The sequence below is a fragment of the Acanthochromis polyacanthus genome, chromosome 3, assembly GCF_021347895.1.
Source record: "Acanthochromis polyacanthus isolate Apoly-LR-REF ecotype Palm Island chromosome 3, KAUST_Apoly_ChrSc, whole genome shotgun sequence".
NCBI classification, from domain to species: Eukaryota; Metazoa; Chordata; class Actinopteri; family Pomacentridae; genus Acanthochromis; species Acanthochromis polyacanthus.
Genome location: NC_067115.1, coordinates 10,545,372 through 10,565,010, shown reverse-complemented (window position 1 = coordinate 10,565,010; position 19,639 = coordinate 10,545,372). Strand labels below are relative to the sequence as shown.

Below are 19,639 nucleotides of genomic sequence, written 5' to 3'. Positions count from 1 at the left end.
TTCACTGGCCGAATGTCAGCTAGACTATTGAATAATTCTGCATGAAGCAACCATAACCCCATTTGAGCAAACATTTACCCTACATTTTATAATTTGGTGGAGAAACGTTATTGAATAATCCTACAGTTTTATTTGTTGGAGAAATATTAACAAGAAAACATAAATTAAATAAATCCTACACATTATTTCTTTTCATTTTGTAAAGGATGGAGCAATGTGTTTTATGCTAAAGGAGCAAAGAAAGAAAGCAGCAAGGCACCTTTTCCTGAACATTTAGAGAATTCAACATGCTCTCATCATGGCTGCCACCTCGATACATGACTGTTGGACCACAATCTTTGTCATCATACCCTAATATGTGTACTCTTCATTTATTAATCACATGCATTTTATAGACAAATCTTGAGAAAAATCTCTGTGAGTTTCAGCTTGTAATAAACACACGCCTCCTTTAAGGTCATGAAGCAGTAATGCTAGAAAATTTCCCAATGTGATCCACAAGCAAGAGCAGATATGAGGAAGAACAGATTTCACAAAACCAACAATGCTGGCGTTGCAGTTTTCATATCGTCATAGTGTGGTAAAATCTGAGTCAGATAAACTGTGAAAGTTTTTTAACTGTCAACAAAAATGTGATGATCTTTGTTACTGAGTCGAAACCTCCCGACTTTATTTTGAGAAGTAAAGCTGGAGAGCATGAGAACGGAGGTGCAGTTGCAATTTTCCCTTTATTTCTTGTGTTAAAAGATGACTCGTGGGAAAACTGCTTCTTCTGAATAGACTGCTTTCCCATTAAGTTCATGCCCTCAAATTACTGAAACAAAATATGTTAATCAAACAGTGCATAGATATGAAATATGCATATTAAATTATGATCCTTCCATATCTGGATAAGGGATATATCTGGTTCATACCTCCCAAGTTCTAATCAAACACAAATTGCCGAAACCAAATCTCAACAGAACACCAAATTCAAATTCATTATTCTAATAATAAAAAATCAAATACTCCTTACTTGGCTAAGTAAGAAAAAAAAACAAACTTCAAATAATGTCACATCAAGTAATTGTAACGTGAATCTGTGTGGAAAGGCTAGTAGGCGGAATAATGCACCCCGTACTAAAAAAAGGGAAACTGTCTGACTTTTGCATTTCCTAAAGATTAACATGTACTTTTCACTGCATAATTTCATGAAATAGAGTTGTTAGATCAATTAATGTTGATATAAATTGAGCCAATCTAGCTTCAATACAATCTATAAATGGAACAAAAAAATCAAGACCAGTCAATGCGAGAAGAGAAGATTTTTGAGACAGCTTCTACTTGTCTTGTTTCTGTCTTTGACACTAAGCAGGAAGCAGACTGTGACCAAAAAAAAACAACAAGTTTCAGTTAAATATGTCTATAGAATATAGGAAGCAATAGAAATATTTGTTGATCCCCAAAGGGTTAGGGTTAAAAATAAAAAATAAATACATAAATAAGCAGAAATATCTGCTAAAGCAAGGTGTAAAAAATAAATATAAATACAAACTAAAGTACAAAATGCACAATAAAGTGCAAAATAGACTACAAGTCAACGTGTACTTTAATAAATCAAAAGCTTGCATATATATACACACGTGGACAAAATTGTTGGTACCCCTCAGTTAAAGAAGGAAAACCCACAATTCTCACTGAAATCACTTGAAACTCACAAAAGTAACAATAAATAAAAATTTAGTGAAAATTAAATAATCAAAAACAGCCATTACTTTTGAATTGTTGATTAACATAATTATTTAAAAAAACAAACTAATGAAACAGGCCTGGACAAAAATGATGGTACCTCTATAAAAGATTGAAAACTATTTGACCAGAGTGACATGATTAACTCAGGTGTGTCATTTAATTGACATCACAGGTGTTTCCAAACTCATAATCAGTCAGTCTGCCTATTTAAAGGGAGACAAGTAGTCACCCTGCTGTTTGGTGAAAAGGTGTGTACCACACTGAACATGGACAACAGAAAGCGAAGGAGAGAATTGTCCCAGGACATCCGAAAAAAAAATATAGACAAACATCTTAAAGGTAAAGGCTATAAGACCATCTCTAAACAGCTTGAAGTTCCTGTGACAACAGTGGCTCATATTATTCAGAAGTTCAAGACCCACGGGACAGTAGCCAACCTCCCTGGACGTGGCCGCAAGAGGAAAATTGATGACAAATTGAAGAGACGGATCGTTGGAATTGTATCCAAAGAGCCCAGAGCAACCTCCAAAGAAATTAAAGGTGAACTCCAAGGCCAAGGTACATCAGTGTCAGATCGCACCATTTGTCGTTGTTTGAGCCAAAGTGGACTTCATGGGAGACGACCAAGGAGGACACCACTGCTGAAAAAAAGTCATAAAAAAGCCAGACTGGAATTTGCAAAAATGCATGTTGACAAGCCACAAAGCTTCTGGGAGAATGTCCTTTGGACAGATGAGACCAAACTGGAGCTTTTTGGTAAGGCACATCAACTCTATGTTCATAGACTCAAAAACCAAGCATACGAAGAAAAGAACACTGTCCCTACGGTGAAACATGGAGGAGGCTCAGTAATGTTTTGGGGCTGCTTTGCTGCATCTGGCACAGGGTGTCTTGAAAGTGTGCAAGGTACGATGAAATCTGAAGACTATCAAGGCATTCTGGAGAGAAATGTGCTGCCTAGTGTCAGAAAGCTTGGTCTCAGTCGCAGGTCATGGGTCTTCCAACAGGACAACCATCCAAAACACACAGCCAAAAACACCCAAGAATGGCTGAGAGAAAAGCGTTGGACTATTCTAAAGTGGCCTTCTATGAGCCCAGATCTGAATCCCATTGAACATATGTGGAAGGAGCTGAAACATGCCATTTGGAGAAGACACCCATCAAACCTGAGACAACTGGAGCTGTTTGCTCATGAGGAGTGGGCCAAAATACCTGTTGACAGCTGCAGAACGCTCATTGACAAATACAGAAATCGTTTAATTGCAGTGATTGCCTCAAAAGGTTGTGCAACAAAATATTAAGTTATGGGTACCATCATTTTTGTCCAGCCCTATTTCATTAGTTTGTTTTTTTAAATAATTATGTTAATCAACAATTCAAAAGTGATGGCTGATTTTGATTATTTAATTTTCAATAAATTTTTATTTATTGTTACTTTTGTGAGTTTCAAGTGATTTCAGTGAGAATTGTGGGTTTTTCCTTCTTTAACTGAGGGGTACCAACAATTTTGTCCACGTGTGTGTATATATATATATGTCAGGGTAGAGACTGCGATTTGGTAGAGTTGGAGTCTCTACCAGTAGAGATTGCGATCGCAACCTCTACCAGCAGAATTGGAGTTTCTACCAGTAGAGATTGCGATTGGAGTCTCTAGCAGTAGAAACTCCAATCCTACCAGTAGAGATTTGTCAGGGCTAAGGTTAGACTTTTAAGGTTAGGGTCAGGGGTCAGGGGTCAGATTTAATGTTCCATCTCTACTGGTAGGATTGGAGTTTCTACCAGTAGAGATTACAATCGCAATCTCTACTGGTAGAAACTCCAACTCTACCAAATCGCAGTCTCTACCCTGACATATATAAATATATATGTATATATATATATATATATATATATATATATATATATATATATACAGTGAATTCTTACTCAAATGTTCAATTCAATTCAATTTTACTTATATAGCGTCAATTACAGTCAAATGTTGTTACTTAGATTAACTAAATTAAATAATGGAACATATTTCAATGTAAATAAGTGGGTTGGATCAACTTCACTTCAATTTATAATATTTTATAGTGTAGAATGAGTGAGCCCAACTTGACTGTACACAGTCAGGGTTTTTGTTTGTTTTTTGATTCAATATGCTTGGTTCTGACCCTTTGTGCTTTGCTCATTTTGCCATGCAAGATGAGTCCGAGGTTGATTTCCTGCCAAGAGAGAAGTGCTGAGTTTGAAAGTTATGAAATGCATTATAGCTTAGTTTTGATATTGTGCAACTATGTTGAGCAATGCCTTTCTTCCAGTAGCTGTTGTGTTTCCGTCCTTTACACTTCATGAAATAGTGCTAGCTATCAATGAGGGGAAAAAATGTCTTCAAAAAATTGTTTAAAAAATTATGAAACAGAGAAGAAGAAGAAGTGCGCCAGACTAGGGAACAAACCTTTCACTTTACATGATACTTTCATGAAATAATTAGAGGGATACCTTGGATATATTATTTTCCTTGTTACAAAACCACATGAGATTAAAGAAAATCAGTTTAGTTTAGTGCAATCAAATTCTGTCCAGTTCATTTTAGTTCAGTCTTCAGAGGTGTGGCTGAGTTTGTTTGAGGCATGAATGTATTTGTCAGGAAGCAAGGAGGATCAAACATGTCAGCAAAAGGGAGAATGTGCCTCAAACTGAGATATACAAAAGATTTGTCTTTCCTCCATGTTTTTATTGTCTGCACCTTGCAATGTTAGTAAATCATTCCAGACTTATGAAGTGATAAAGAGCTTATTACCCATCTTTAATGATATCCCTTGAAGTACAGTTAAATCCGTCATTAGGAAAAGGAAAGAACATGGCACACACATGAATCTGCCTAGAGCAGGCACTCAAAAACTCAACACAAGACAGAGAATAGCGAAGGGGACCAACAAGACACCTTTTAGACAAAGTTTGCCAGAAGGCATGTTGGAGCCTCTAAAGTCATCTAGAAAAAGTGAGTGTGATGCCTCAGAAGACCAAAACTGAGCTTTTTGACCATCAGACTAGAAGGTATGTTTGACAGACACCAAACACTGCACATCATCACAAACACAACATTTCCACTGTGAGGCATGGTGGTGGTAGCATCATGATGTAGTAAAAAGAATGCAGCAAACTATAGAAAAGTCCTGGAGGACAACCTGCAGGAAAACTGTGGCTTGGGTGTGAGATTTGCTTCCCAGCAAGACAATGACTGGAGCATACAGTCCAAGCTACTCAGAAATGGTTTAAGGTCAACAATGTGGAAGCTCTGGAGTGACCGACTCAGAGCTTAGACCTCAGTCCTATAGTATCAGTTTGAGGCTGGAGTTATGTAATCACTTATTTTGCGTTTTTTTATATATATATATATATATATATATATATATATATATATATATATATATATATATATATATATAAATCTGTATAACTTAAACATTAAAGACTCGTTTTTTGTAAATTATTAGCAAATAAGTCAAATAGCAATAGTGACCATAAATAACTATTTAAAGCAACAAAGCTGGAAAACATCCAAGGCGAGCAAACACTTTTTATCAGCACAGAATTTCTGTTTGGTAAGGGACATATATGTTTCCCCATTTCTAAGTCATACAGTATTTCACCATCATTGTTCTGATATTGATTGATTGATTGATTGATTGATTGATTGATTGGTTTCTTTATTTTCGTGTCATGCACACAAGCGTGCCCAACCCTCATGGGTAGAGACATATTACCAGATTTCAAGCAAACACTGCAGCTCAGTTTTGTAAAAATATCTCTACTGCTATTTTTTATGGCAAGATACATTTAAAAACATAATTTCATAATAAGATTTTTTCTATGATAAAAAAGCTTATATGCAAGCATTTTCATAGCAAACGATGGAAGATCTGCATGGCCTAGACTGTTCTTATTAGTTTTTATTTTTTAATTGAATAAAGATACAGCAATTAGCTTTTTTTTAAATGGATTTTATTTGCATCTTGTTTGTATAGATGAAGCTCTAACATGTTTTTTATTATGTCATTCTTTTCATTTAACTTCAAGCAGACACAATACAGCCTTTTACATCATGTACATTTTAGCAATAAAAACACCAACTGAATGGCTCCTGAATTATATAACAATGATAATATTCATTGCCGATGCTTTTTTCACCTGTGTTGTTCTGTTAACCTAATCACAAAATGACAACCAAGTACAAGATCAAAAAACAATAACAAAAAATATGGGTGCAGGTCCTTAGAAATGCATTTATTTGTCACTGAATAAATGATCAGGTCAGTAAATTGGTTTGATGTAATCAGGCAGACGGGAAAAATGGATTGTGTCACAATTGTCACTTTTTAAAAATAAAATCCATTAGTGCATGGCTAATCGTCATCCTCACTCATTACACTGACAGAAATGTTCTTACAGTATGTACAGATATTAATAGAAATCTCAGGCCCCTCTGGGCCATAGTCCCACATTAGCGAAGCAGTTTGCTCAAAGCAACCTACATCAACCTGTTTCATCAGCTGTCTGCTAAATTTAACTTCATCAAACATTACTCATCGCCATAAAGTCCATCTCAGGCTTCAGCTGTTGGCAGTGCTATGTGTCACTGTGTGCAAACTGGTCACAAAACGTGCTGCTGAGTGGTATCAAACCAACACTTTAGGCCTCTATGTGCATGAAAACTACAGCTCACAGACTGAGTACTGTTCATGGGCACAGTTCTCATCATTCCACTCCCCATTCCCTGTTGCACGGTGCAAGAACTCCACACAGTCCTGGTCTATTCCAGAATAACTGTTGGGTTGGCCACTAGCCCAGAACCTGCAGAACAAAGAGAGACATCCAGAGTTAGACTGCATACTGCTCTATCTTTGGGCAAATTAAGTCAGCATTGCTCTTAATATTTTTGTAGATATAAAGAAATATGCATTTAGTTTCATACGATAGGGTTAGCGGCGTCTCATCGACCCATCTCCACTCCCCCTCTATTCCTTTATCAGTCAGTCCAATCCAAGCTTCTTGGTTACTGCTGAACAAGCCATTAATGAAGGTCTTCAAGGAATAAAGACATTGTGTTACGGCAAAGCTTTTTCAAACAAAAACTGTAAAAATCATTTGAAACAGGACATAGAAACTGAGTTAGTGGGTGGACTATACATTCCTCAAAACTGATGGAGACCAAAACAGACCTAAAATAGACCATTGATGGATGTTTACGTCAGAGAGCTTGCCATGTCAATTTTAAAAGGTTATCAGTGTTGTGTCATTGGTAAAACCATAAAAGTATAAGAACTTTGTGTAGTTGGGGAGAACAACACCACTGAATGATTCACACCACAAATGAAAATATTTAGTGCAGCTTTAACACAGTGAAAAGCCCTCAAATGTATAAAATAACACTTGTGCATGCAGTAAAGCATACATAGAAAATTGTACACAGATAGACACACCATTTCTTCATTGCTGTTTATGATTGCCAGGTCTGCTTTTTTTCTTTGACAGTAGTCCCTCGCCCCAGCCCAGGTTCTCGTGACAGAGGAAGCGTAGTAGCAGCTGTATTCAAACTTCCTCCAGCCACTGGGGCATTTCTTGTCTGGGATTGTGAGAAGATTATTCATCAAGAATTATACAGTGAGAACAAGGTGTTTTTTGTGTCTTATAGACAATTGGATTTGTTGTTCATCTTTCCAGATGAGGAAACATTTCTGACTTTTTCTGCTCACCTTTAACAGTCACATTCAGTTTGTCAATTTGCTCCAGCAGCTGGTCTCTCTCAGCAGTCAGATTGTCGTTTTTCACCTTCAGCAGGTCTCTCTTCGCTGTTATGTTTCTTAAACTGCTGTCAAGTTCATTTTTTTCCCGAAGCAGTGATGCATAAGAAGCCTGCAACTCGTTTTCCGATTTTTTAACTGAGTCGTAAGAGGCCTGCAGGGTGTCCTTTGCTGTTGTCAGGTTTTGGTGACTGCTTGCTATCTTGTCTTTCTCACTCACAGAGACATTATATCTCTCCTGTAAATGCTCTACTTTCATGATCAAGTCATTGTAACTTAACTGGAGCTGCTCTCTGCTTCTGGTTATGTTGTCGAACTTGCTCTGTAAGTTGTGCCTTTCTTTGCTCGCTGATTCGTAATTGGCCTGTAAGTCATTTCTGCGTTTAAGAACTAAATCATATTGGTTTTGTAACAAATTTTTGGCTCTAATCAAGGCATTGCTGTTTGTTTCCAGTTGGTCACTGGCAGTTTTTAGCTCTTTCACCTCTTTTTTTAAAGCAGTGTTATTGTTCTGTAACTGGCTTTCACTCAGTTTCACTGCGTCTCTTTCCTTAGTCAGCAAATCATTATTGGTCTGTACTTGAGATACCCTTCTAGACATGTAATCGCAATCTCTCTGCAGCTGATTACGTTGGGCCCTCAAGTCTCCTTTGTCTCTTTGCACTGTGTTCAGGTTCTGTTTCAGGTCCTCTTTCTCCTTACTCATAGCTTTTACGTTGTTCTGATGTTCTTGCTCCGCATTTTGATCTGATGGAAAGGAGAGATAACATGTGAATCTCAATGTGAATCTCAGTGTGAATGCGTGATGGCCAGAACAAAAAGGGTGGGACTCACTGTGCACACTTTGACCAATCATCGCAGCCAGCAGGACAACAGCCAGCAGCCCGAGGCAAACTGTAGCAACCTTGAACGGGCTGTTTCTCAACACAAAAACTTAGAGACAGCAAGAAAAGCGGAAACAGAGAGTAAAAAATTGCTGAAGTAATCTAAGGAACTTAGTTGTTGCAAAATACCAGGCGAAACATCATATTAGCCAAAAGGCATCAATATGAGTTTTGATGGTAGAAAAATCAGCCCAGATGAGAACAACTAAAGCCTAAACTATGAAGCAATGAAAGTTTTAACCTGATTTTGTATTTAAATTATGCTGATGGTGCGAACTGAACAACACAAAGCATTACATTGCCCAGACTGAGACAGGATTTAAAACCGTTGGAACACATGTATTCTATCATATTGTGCATTAATCAAATGAACATGACAGTCTACTTGTTGCTCCATTTGTGTTTTCATTCTGTTTTTCATCTCTCCAGTGGAGCTCTTGTTCTATTCCGTCATTTGCACTTTTCTTTTACCATGTAGTGATATTTTGACAGATTTTTTTGGCAGACCTGATTTCTGCAATGACTTTAAATGGGAAAAAACAAGTGAAAATACACATAAAATCAAGCACGTGAAAACACGCTTTTCTGTTGCTTTGTGTGAATAAGCAACTGTTTGCTTAGCTAATAGTATGCAACTACTGTGATTACAGGATGTCCATCTGCCTCAGAGAACCAACAGTGTGCTATTTTGATAAATAAAAATTTTCCTGATTTTTCTTGATGAGGAAGAAGTACCTGAATAGCGGAGTTTGCTGCCGTCCCCAAAAAACTGCTTGTAGGCAATTTTACTCTCATCCATGTCCATGTTTGTCGCTGTGGAGGCACGGTAATCGACAGCCATCTTTGCTTCTGCCTTTAAAGATATGATTTTATCAGTTTAAAAAAAAAAAAATTTAGTGCTGGAAGAAGCTTGCATACCAAGTCTTTTCAAGTCACAGTTAGCCATACAGAAAATTTTAAACAGCCGACAACAACACAAAGTCGATTCCAATATGGAAATAAAATTAAGTCTACAAATAAATCATATAAAGGCATTATGTCCTGAAATGTTTTTTTTCCTCTGTTGCTGTTAAAAACACTTTAGTTTGCTGTGATGTAACACTGCATAGTAATTGTCTCCTCCATCCAATATAAATGAAATAAAGCTTACCGCTGTTTGTAGAGATGATTACAAGCCAGCAAAGTGTCAAATACTCCCTGCAACTCACACTTAAGCTTCATGAAATGATGTTTGAAATGTTTCTTTACATTTATGCCTATAGTGGCTGAAACAGAGGGTGGGTTAGTAGGTGGAGCATCAGTCCTTCCTCATTCAGTCAGTCGGGAAATCGGATCATGAAATCAGTGTGAAATTAGAACTATCAAGATATTATTGACCCTTTAAGTGAATCTCAACAATTCTGATGTGTTTTTTGTTTTTGTTGAATACTCAAAAAATTTAAGTCCTCTGTGTTTTGCTAAACATTTTTCCTTGCTTTCAGTCAAGGAAAGATGTGGAGAATTTGTGAAGATTTTGGAAAGTACAGCCGTTGTGCTGAGAGAATGCGACTGCACTCACACTACCGGTTCCTATAGTTAGGACTCTTGGAAAGCAAAAAAGAATGTTCAAGTACTACCTTTGTCATCATAAACAGAGAAATCACATTTTTTTTTTCTATTTATTTTAGAGGAATCCGTCTGTGTCTCCTGTAAGGCCATAATGCCAAAAAGCTAATTTCACTGTGCACGCTCAGCTCTTTTCATTCATCCACTGAACCTTGATTTCAGCGTCAAGGGATCATTGAGATCAAGCTCATTTAAAATTAAAAGAACTGCACATCCTCATGCTCAGATATTAGGAATAATGCATTTCACAACAACACAGTAATGACACATTGCTGGAACTGCAGTTTTCATATTAGCAAATATGAGTGATACAAATTGGAGTCAGGTCAATAGTTCAAGGGTTGTTTCAACATCTATTCCCTTATATCAGACAAATTCAACTTTTGACTGGCAAATCATCTTTCATTACTGGGTAAACTTGTCTAAACTGTAGCTAGAGCAGTGAAGTTGAGAAAGGTCCAGATCTGTCAGGATGGTGTGAGGTTTGTGTTGTCAGTAGGAGGCCACAAGGAAGCAGACTTTCAGATGATTCCATAACACACACCTCCAAACATGCACGATGCATTTTGAGGCAAGTTTATTCAAGCGACTGTCTCAAACCTCCTAATCACTATCAGGCCTACAAGGGACCAAATGGATTTAATTCCCACCTACAATGCTAAAAGGAACATTGATATCATACTAGGACAAACAAGACAATTACTCCACCATCCTGGATTTAGCCATTCTTTATGTTTACGTATTTAAGGAACCGCCAGACACTGCTTCCAATCATCTCATTATGATCACCATAATATGTTCTCTTCCTTTCCTTGACTGATATTCACTGTCTTGTTTGTTTTGTGTTGTCCTGTGTTAGTGTGCTTTATTGTTGTCATAGTTAGCAGCTGTTATTGTGCTGTTAGTTTGACAGATGTGTTAGTTTAAATTATGGTACATAAACAGAAGTTCAGCACCTCCCCGGTTATCTTGTTCACATCTGATCTCTAACTTGTATAGGTTCCAGCTACCCTGTTTTTATAAGTAGTTTTCATTTTAAATAATTTCCTCAATCATTCCCAAGTTCTTCCTGACAGCACAAAAACACACACTGCATTAATATATTAATGTAATCCAGACATTTATCTGGTTGAACCTCTGGTAGATTGAGTAAAACTTCTACAGAAGTATTCAAAACCTAGTTGAGCAAACGATCTACATATAATTTTAAGAATGCATGAAGAACGACATTTCTCAGAAGGATTTCAAGGAAATGATCTGCATCATCTTCATCACACTTGACTACTGTCTGTACAGGCCTCCCTAAAAAGTTGACTAGTCAGCTGCTGATGATTCAGAAGTTTTCAGTGACCCAAGAAAGTGAATCACATCAGCTCACTTCCCACAACTTCACTTTGCCTTCCTGTGTGTCAAAGAATTCATTTATTATTTATGCACCACAAACAAAAATTTGGCATCTGCTCCAGCCCTCACTTCTTTGAAAAGAGGATTTAAGCCTTTTTCACTTTGGTACTACCTTGAATTAAACTGAAAAGGGGGAAAACAAATCAAAATATTGCACAGCACTGTTGTCCTATTGTATCTTTCACTCTGCTTTTCCATACGTCTTGTGCTAATTTACCTTACTTGCATCTCATATTTTATTTGTTTTTCTCTTTTAGAAGCTTTTTTTTTGGTCTACTATGGGTTTTTAGGTTTTGCTGTCTAATCAAGATCACTTTGTATTGCATTTCTGTTTTAATGAAGTGGACTTGTTATTCTTGTACACAGTTTTTATCTTACTGTGATCACAGTGAAAAAGACATTTATAGTTTTTTATTCTTCAGAGCACTGGCTGCAGTAATAATTTGGCATTGAAATGTGCTTTCAGTTATTCATATTCATCTGGGCTTGACGGACATTTTAATTTGATCAATAATGGAGTAAATCCATTCACAATCTTTTGTGCTCCCACTCATGTTGTTACACACAATGTGAACCCTTTGCAGCTTCACAATTCACTACATATTTCTGGATCATAGCCACAGTAACAGGTCTCATGGGAACAATTCAAGCTGGTTCCAAAGAACATCCCAGTGGGTCCCTAACCTGTGAACCGCTCAGCAGCTGCTGCTTAGTCAGGCTCCTGTGTGAACATCACATGCTAATGATAGTGCAGAAATACGACTGACAGGGGATGGAGCCAGGAAACACAAGCTGCTGTGAGATTGCTGCCTTCTCCATCAGCCCTACACTGGGAAAAAAAATGAAATCTGGTAATATTAAAACAAAAACTTGCCATTTTCAGGAATTTAAAGGAGACATCCATCCATTCTCTACACATCGCTTTATCCTCACTAGGGTCGCAGGGGGTGCTGGAGCCTATCCCAGCAGACTCGGGCGAAGGCAGGGGACACCCTGGACAGGTCGCCAGTCTGTCACAGGGCAAACAATCGCACATCAATTAACCTCAGCATGTTTTTGGACTGTGGGAGGAAGCCAGAGTGCCCAGAGAAAACCCACGCATGCACAGGGAGAACATGCAAACTCCATGCAGAAAGATCCCAGGTCCACCCCAGGATTTGAACCAGAGATCTTCTTGCTGCAAGGCAAAGTGCTAACCACTTACTCCACTGTGCAGCCTAAAGGAAACATGCTATAAGAAATTTCATCTGCTTGGCATCTATTCCTGTAATATAGAAGCACATAAACATGATGCAGAGAGGTCATAAATTAACAGACACAGTGAGGGTTATTTGAGAGAGTCCATGGCAGCTGAGACTGAAGTACCGTAGTTTCTTGTATAGCTATGCTGGCTTGAATGTTTGCCTGTGGCCTCATCAGGTCACCTCAGTTTGCTGATTTACGGTTTAGAGAGAAGTGCTGAGTTTGAAGTGTTTTTGAAATACTTCATGTTTTCATCTTATATAGTTGCAAACATACTCTTGCACAGTGTTGAACTTGCAGAAACATCCAAAAATTTATATTCTTTACAAACCATAAGGAGGTTGATGTTTATTGGTGTCAAAGTTAGTCATTTCATATCTGAGATTCCTGCACCAAACCATTTGCTGGATGAAGGCAAATCAAGGCTCTGAAAGTCGCTAATTCGTGTATTATAACAAGTTAGACAGTCTGCAGCAGTCTGTTTTAATGTGTAGTGCTGGGTCTCCTTTACATCTGTACTTCTCCTACACAACTGCTTCATAGAATCAAACTAAACAAGAGTCACTACACAAAAAGGAAACTGGATTAAGGGTTAAAACCAAACCAAACTCACTACAAAATTGTCAGCTAACAATAAAGGGGAAAACCTACAAACAAACCCAAAATTAACTATACTACAATGAGTACTCGCAGGAATCAGGAGTAGATAAAAAGGGGGAAAACAGGCTAAATAAATCCAGGTGGTGACGGAGACGAGACAGGGACAACTGGCTGGGGATAGAAGCAAGGCTGGCAAGAGTCCAGAGAAGAACAGAGGAAAGGTGGGGAAAATCCAGGTGGAAAAACTGGGTCCAAAAGTGGGGGAAAGAGAATCGAGAGTCCGTGACAGGATGCAAGTCTTTGAAGGCATGTAAGTCGATGAGCCAGTGGAGAGTGAATGAAAGCAGAGACTAAACAGGTGGAGAACAGGTGAATGGAGTGAACTAATTACTGCAGCTGATGTGCATTACAGCAATTAGCAAAGTGCAGGCAGGTGAGTGAGACAAGGGAGGCAGACAGACAGACAGACACAGAGACCAACAGACACAAACAGAGGGACAAGACAAGGAGAGAGACAACAGGGAGGGAGAAGACAGAATGAGTGATAGAAATACAGAAGAGACAGATGAAGACAGGAAGAAGAAGGGAGAAGGAATAAAAGACCAAGGAGAAAGAAGGGCAGGAGCTGGAACAAGGATCATGGTTCCTTTGTTTTGAATCAATTTTGATGTTGTGATGTAAACTTTTACAAGTGATGTGTAATTTTGATGTGCATCATTTTTTTTATTTTTAAGTTTTATTCAGTGGCAAAAGATTGACTTTAATGTCATGGTATGTCTGTTAATGTCCTTTATTTAGTGTTAAAAAGTTCAGCATCAAAGACAGATCAGTTTTCTTATCAGAACGCTATCAACAGCACAGTAAAAGTGTGACTTTTATGCAGACACGGCGATGGCATGTCTTACTGTCGAGTGAGCCAATACAAGAGGGAATAAGAGAAAGAGGATCCTCCAGACAGAGCTGGAAACAGCAGCTACACCCTTCCATTATCTCACCAGAACAGCTGCGTTATCAAGATGAGTTCAGATGTCAGCAACGGTCACAGACAGAGAATAATACAACAGAAAAATGAACACCCAATCCAGTGTATACACAATGACACACGTTTCAGTTCATTCATGAACTGATAAAATAAACAGACCTGCAGGATTTCAGAGTCAAAAATCAGACAGAACCGACTTATTTAAAGGGGCAATGCATGGACTTTACATATGAAATTGGAGCTCAGATAGGATAGTTTTAAATATTTGTGAGGCAAACTTATTGCAACTGAGATCTCTTATGAGAAAGAATCGAGTGAAAAAGCACACACAAATTATAAGCTGCTAGTAGACAAGCTGTTGAACTACTCCTTTAATACCTGCCAGTATAACCATAGACATGCACTGATCAGTCACAGCATTAGAAGAGGCATACACAGAGAATTGTATTATTTATTGTGTCGTACCAATGCAATAATAACACACATCCTCTCAGGCACCAGCTGTCTCCCCCTGCAGGACGACACATGCTATCACACAAAACTACAAGGCACTGGTCTGTCCTCCAAACTCTCCCAATCCCAAAACCCAAACAGAAAGAAAACCCTTTGGTGGGTGATTTTAGTCAATGCTACAAAAATTTACTGGTTTATAATTATAATAAGATCCACTTTATTAATCCCAGAGGAAATTGTTTTGCCAGAGTACAAAAGAAATAATAAAAAAAGAATTCAAGAAACAATGTAAAATGTCTATATATATATATATATATATATATATTAGTCTGGACACATCTTTTCATATAATGCTTCTTATTTATTTGTATTATATTGTAGATTAATACTGAAGGTTAACATTATTTTTTTACAACATAAATCCATATGTATTATAATTGTGATGTTTTCAGTATTAGTCTACAATGTACAAAATAATTAAATGAAAAAACACTGAATGAGAAGATGTGTATACTACGTTCAAAAGTTTGGGGTCACACAGACAAGTTCATGTTTTCCATGAATTTCATGTTCCTTACTGACAAGATTATATGCACTCAGAAAAATTATTTATACAAATGTCTTCTGCTGCTGCTGCAGTTAGCGTTTGGTTAAGTTCAGGTAAAAATATAAAAAAAAAGATTAAGGAACCATAGTAATAAAACATTTGTCAAAATCAGAAATTCTGAACACCTTCCTGACAGACTTCACACCACTCCAGCTTGAAGACAGAACAGTCATTAAACACATCATCTCCAGTGGCTGACAAGACAGCATCAACATGACAATTTGAGTTTTCTTGTCAGTCGTCTGCTCTTTTGCTATTTTGTATATTGAGCTTGTAGTGATGATGGCTGACCCTGTAGAAAATTTGCTCCAGTAAGGACTGCTTTGCTCCTGGTGTGACGTACCCGTTGGTGACCCCCACACAGCAGAATCCCACGCGCTGGTAGAGCTTGTGAGCTGCTGGTGAGTATGCTGTGGTTCCCAGGACAACTGAAGAGTATCCATGGACGACAGCAAACTCCAGAACTTTACGTCCCAAAGCAACACCGATTCCACACTGCCGATATCTCTTGTCAACAGACATCCGCTGCAGCTCGACAGCACCGCCTGAACCCTGCTGGCCAACTGCTGCTACCACACCAACCACATGGTCGTCCAGCACTGCTACCCACAGACGGGAGCCTGAAAGAACAACACCATATCGGGGTCAGAGGTCCTCGTTGTGGTACAAGCTATGTCTCAGAGGACACATCCTTTGAAGGCTTCATTGTTAAATATAAAAACTGGGTTTCAACGCAGTCAAATAGCCAATGACAGAAATGTTGAAAGCGTACCCCTGCCTCTGTCAAGGTTGCCAGGAATCAGGAGGTGATGCAAGAGTGGGAAGAACCGCTGATGTAAATATGAAGAAATCCACACACCAGAACACCTTATTTAACAATGCAGCCTTCAAAGATTGTAGCCCCTGAATTGAGGCACAGCTGCATTATGTGTTTTTAGTCAACTATTATATGGTCCATGCTGCTTGTGTGTCCATTATCAGAAATTAATTAGTAACCGAGAAAAATATATGTCCATTAACTATTAACTATTCAGCAGTAATACTATATTTATAGTGTAGATACAGTAATAAATAAAATCTGCCGCTCGGGTCTCAGTAAAAGCTCTTAACAGTTTAATACTATGACATTTAAAACAAATGATGTGTAATAACTTTATAATTTAATAAAACTATGAAAATCTATAGAATAGCATAAGGAAAAAAATCAATCAATCAAATAGTTAATATTTCTCTTATCTATAAATCAACCTAGATTTTGTGGAGGATTTTTAGCTCACGAGCTGTACAAAAAAAATAACTTGTTTCATAATAATAAAATAAACAGAATAGTTTGCTAGATGTTTATTTCCATAGATTTTGCATTATTTTCCTTAAGTGTATTTTAAGACCTGAAAACCATTAAAGACAGTTGGATGATCTGAATACAGAAATCTGGGCAGTTCTATTGTAATTTTGTGAAACACGTTATCAAGCAAAAGTTTTGGGCTTTCACTAGAATGTTATGTACATTACATGAAAATGTCATTTATAAGAACATGTTCAGAGAGTTATTTTTCATGCCTGTGTGCTTCAAAAGGTATTAGGAGGTAAGGTAAGAGCAATGAAGGTTTTCATGTGTCTCTTATATACCTGGGGATTTCATGTAAAACCCCTCGATGTCTCCCATGTCTGTGTTCATTGCTTGCGTCAGGTAACCCTGGATCACACGTCTGCTGTAGAAGTAGCGCATACCAAGCACAATTGCTGAGAGGAGTCCTATCACCCACCAACACATGGTGAGGGCAAAACATAGAACTGCCAGAGGAAAGATATTATGTGATGTGTGAATGTAAAGGAATTCTAAACACACACAAAAAAGCACAACTATCTTGAGCAAAACATTCTAAAACACAGCAATACAAGGAAAAATAAGACACATCCTCACTTGCAGACTATAAATGCAGAAGCAGCTACAAAAAACTATAATTTATCAAGTTTTCTTACCCGTCATGGCAGCATAGAGGAGGAGACTCTCAGGGTGATGTCTCAAACCTCTAAAAGCAGTGTCTGGTACCATCTCCATCAGGCCTTCAATAAAAATCCTCTGCACAGCTGCTTCGTCTGCAGGCTCATATTCACGTACAAATATAACCTGTCCATTTTGCACTCTTACTCCATCTCTATGTTTTATGTCAACTTTTTTGGTGCATTATATTCCATAATAAATGTTTTTTTTCTGAAAGAAATACTAGAAGCTGCGTGCAGGGATGTAGAGATTGAACAAATAGCTGTGGAGGGTCTTTAAGCAGCGTTCTTGTTGTGCTGCAGTGTGAGATAAGATGGTGACGCTGCTAAAGAATGTAGCTGTTAAAGAAGGAAGCTTCGCAGCTTTCTATAGATAAGAGCACAAACGTAAACCCTTTCTCCCCTGGACCTCACTGCACCATGATCAGGCAATGAAGGCTGTTCTGCTTCTTCTCTCTGGCATCTAACGAGGAAGAGCTGCAGGAGAGAATATTGTAAACAAGTTCAGTAACATCACTGTTGCCTTTTATCTTTGAAGCTCAAAGTTTTTAATTAGGCCTCACAATTGGGGAGTTCAGTTTTCATGATCAGCTTTTCAAATTTATATTCTCAGGTTTGCATTTTCATTACCGTAATCATTTAATAAAGTTTTGATATCCTTTAGGTAAAATTTCTGAATATGTGGTCAGTTTATCCAAAGAATGCTTATTTTGCCAACATGTGTGGCAATCTAAGCAGCACTATCCTGAGATGTCTGCTGTCAGGATTATTGCTGGTGATGTGTGAAGCACTCATCATGGCATCTTATGAAAAACTTTGGTGGCTTTCTCTATTTTACAGAGATGATAGACATATGATCTGCAAGGTTGTCAATAGGAAACAGTCTTACATCACTTCTATCCCAGACAGGTGCTCAGGGCCACATCAGACTCAATCTAGTGACTAGTTTTCCCTCCAGCTCCCTCAAGTCTAAACTGAGCCTGAAAGATCTGCTTTTCGATTTTATGCAGCGACCACCTGAAACTCTTCACAAAGCAACCTAAAAATTAGTCTTTGGTAACATTTGGTCACTTTTATTCATGAGCATGAATCATTTAGCTTCCGTCTGTCTTTTTTAATTAAATTTTATTTCATATCTAGATCTTTGATCCATTTAAAAAACTATTTGCACATTGTTTTTTTGGATTTTTTTTAACGATTTATCATATATTGTTTGTATCCTTTTAAGCAATTTTAAAGTGCAACTCAACATAATTGTAAATCAAGCCCTTCATGATTTTTCGAGTTTAAATACGTAAAATAAATCTCAGGATGAACACTCACTTTCTGAACTCCTGTGGTATTTTATTCTTGATTTAATGTCAGATAGGTGAATGAAATAGTGAAGCGTGATTAGTAAGAATTCCATCAATTAATCATTTTCAATTAGCCTACTTTGAATCTGTTTTTCCATTTAAGATAAATAGAAGACAATCTCAAAAGTAAACAATATTTGTAGCAAAATGACAAAATGCACATGCTTCAACTGATTATGGCTATTTCTTTAGTAGATTTAGGTGCAGTGAACTCAACCTGGATATAATAACTCAAAACCATTTAAGGAAGAAAAGGTTTTCTCTCTGACATTCCTAAAAATCTTTTGTTGTTCTGATTTCTAGACATTATTGTTTACACCCCTTACAACTGGTATCTTTCATACTAAAAACACAATTTTTGCAAGATAAAAATACAGCTAGGATACACATATATTATAATGACAGTCATTTATATGGTATTAGTTGAAAAAGATATAAAACGTTACCTGGTTTGTGAAAATCTGGTGCTGGAGATGATATTTAACAATCTCTGGCTTTTCCCAGGGTCCCTAAAGCCATCATACAGTTGAGCAGCGTCATGTTGACAAAGGCGAGATAGAAGACGGATGGTGACACGTGTAATCAAAGCATTTCTCTTCAACACAAGAACATCACTTCTTAGCACATCCTAACAACTGTGTGGCCTTTGGGACTTCTAGCTCTGCACTGATTTTGACGCCTGTGTTTAGATTTTACTTAGAAAATAGTTTTAAATCGGAATTCAGTAATTTCCTCAGAATTACTAATCCCAGTAATCATTTAAAGACTTTTAGCTCAGCTTGTTTGCTGTGTTAGTCTGAACGATGTTTGTTGGGACAGGTGTCAGGAGATAAGATGCTGTTCTCCTCTAAAGCAGCAAAAGTGAGTGTACTAGTGGTAAAACTACTGCGACACTCATGACCTTAAAATAAAATGACCTAATAAAACAAAAGAAATGCTTTTTGAATTGTTGGCATCTTTTTTTATCTACTGCGATGCAAGTT

General features: G+C 37.6%; 2 protein-coding genes across 2 annotated transcripts; both read right to left on the bottom strand.

The window, feature by feature from the left end:
* Nucleotides 1-5,976: 5,976 nt before the first annotated feature.
* On the bottom strand, nt 5,977-9,679 carry LOC110953493 (C-type lectin domain family 4 member M-like). Its single transcript, XM_022197526.2, has 7 exons — nt 9,555-9,679; nt 9,140-9,257; nt 8,355-8,453; nt 7,473-8,267; nt 7,200-7,342; nt 6,692-6,801; nt 5,977-6,570 (listed from the first exon to the last, which is right to left on the bottom strand). The coding sequence occupies exons 2-7, from the start codon at nt 9,243-9,245 to the stop codon at nt 6,432-6,434; spliced, it is 1,392 nt and encodes a 463-aa protein (XP_022053218.1). The 5' UTR covers nt 9,246-9,257; nt 9,555-9,679; the 3' UTR covers nt 5,977-6,431.
* Nucleotides 9,680-14,039: 4,360 nt separating this feature from the next.
* On the bottom strand, nt 14,040-19,303 carry LOC110953485 (N-acetylaspartate synthetase-like). Its single transcript, XM_051945142.1, has 3 exons — nt 19,103-19,303; nt 16,927-17,778; nt 14,040-15,917 (listed from the first exon to the last, which is right to left on the bottom strand). Exons 2-3 carry the CDS (start codon nt 17,069-17,071, stop codon nt 15,532-15,534), a joined length of 531 nt encoding a protein of 176 aa, XP_051801102.1. The 5' UTR covers nt 17,072-17,778; nt 19,103-19,303; the 3' UTR covers nt 14,040-15,531.
* Nucleotides 19,304-19,639: the final 336 nt, after the last annotated feature.

What these genes read in the sequence shown, in the direction of transcription:
- LOC110953485 (XM_051945142.1), bottom strand. Translation starts at nt 17,071, where the DNA reads ATGTGTTGGTGGGTGATAGGACTCCTCTCAGCAATTGTGCTTGGTATG. An exon ending in GTTTTACATGAAATCCCCAG is followed by an intron (nt 15,918 to 16,926) that starts GTATATAAGAGA and finishes TTGTTCTTTCAG; the next exon opens with GCTCCCGTCTGTGGGTAGCA.
- LOC110953493 (XM_022197526.2), bottom strand. Translation starts at nt 9,245, where the DNA reads ATGGCTGTCGATTACCGTGCCTCCACAGCGACAAACATGGACATGGAT. An exon ending in TAAACAGCAATGAAGAAATG is followed by an intron (nt 6,802 to 7,199) that starts GTGTGTCTATCT and finishes TATTCCTTGAAG; the next exon opens with ACCTTCATTAATGGCTTGTT. An exon ending in GAGACGCCGCTAACCCTATC is followed by an intron (nt 6,571 to 6,691) that starts GTATGAAACTAA and finishes TTTGTTCTGCAG; the next exon opens with GTTCTGGGCTAGTGGCCAAC.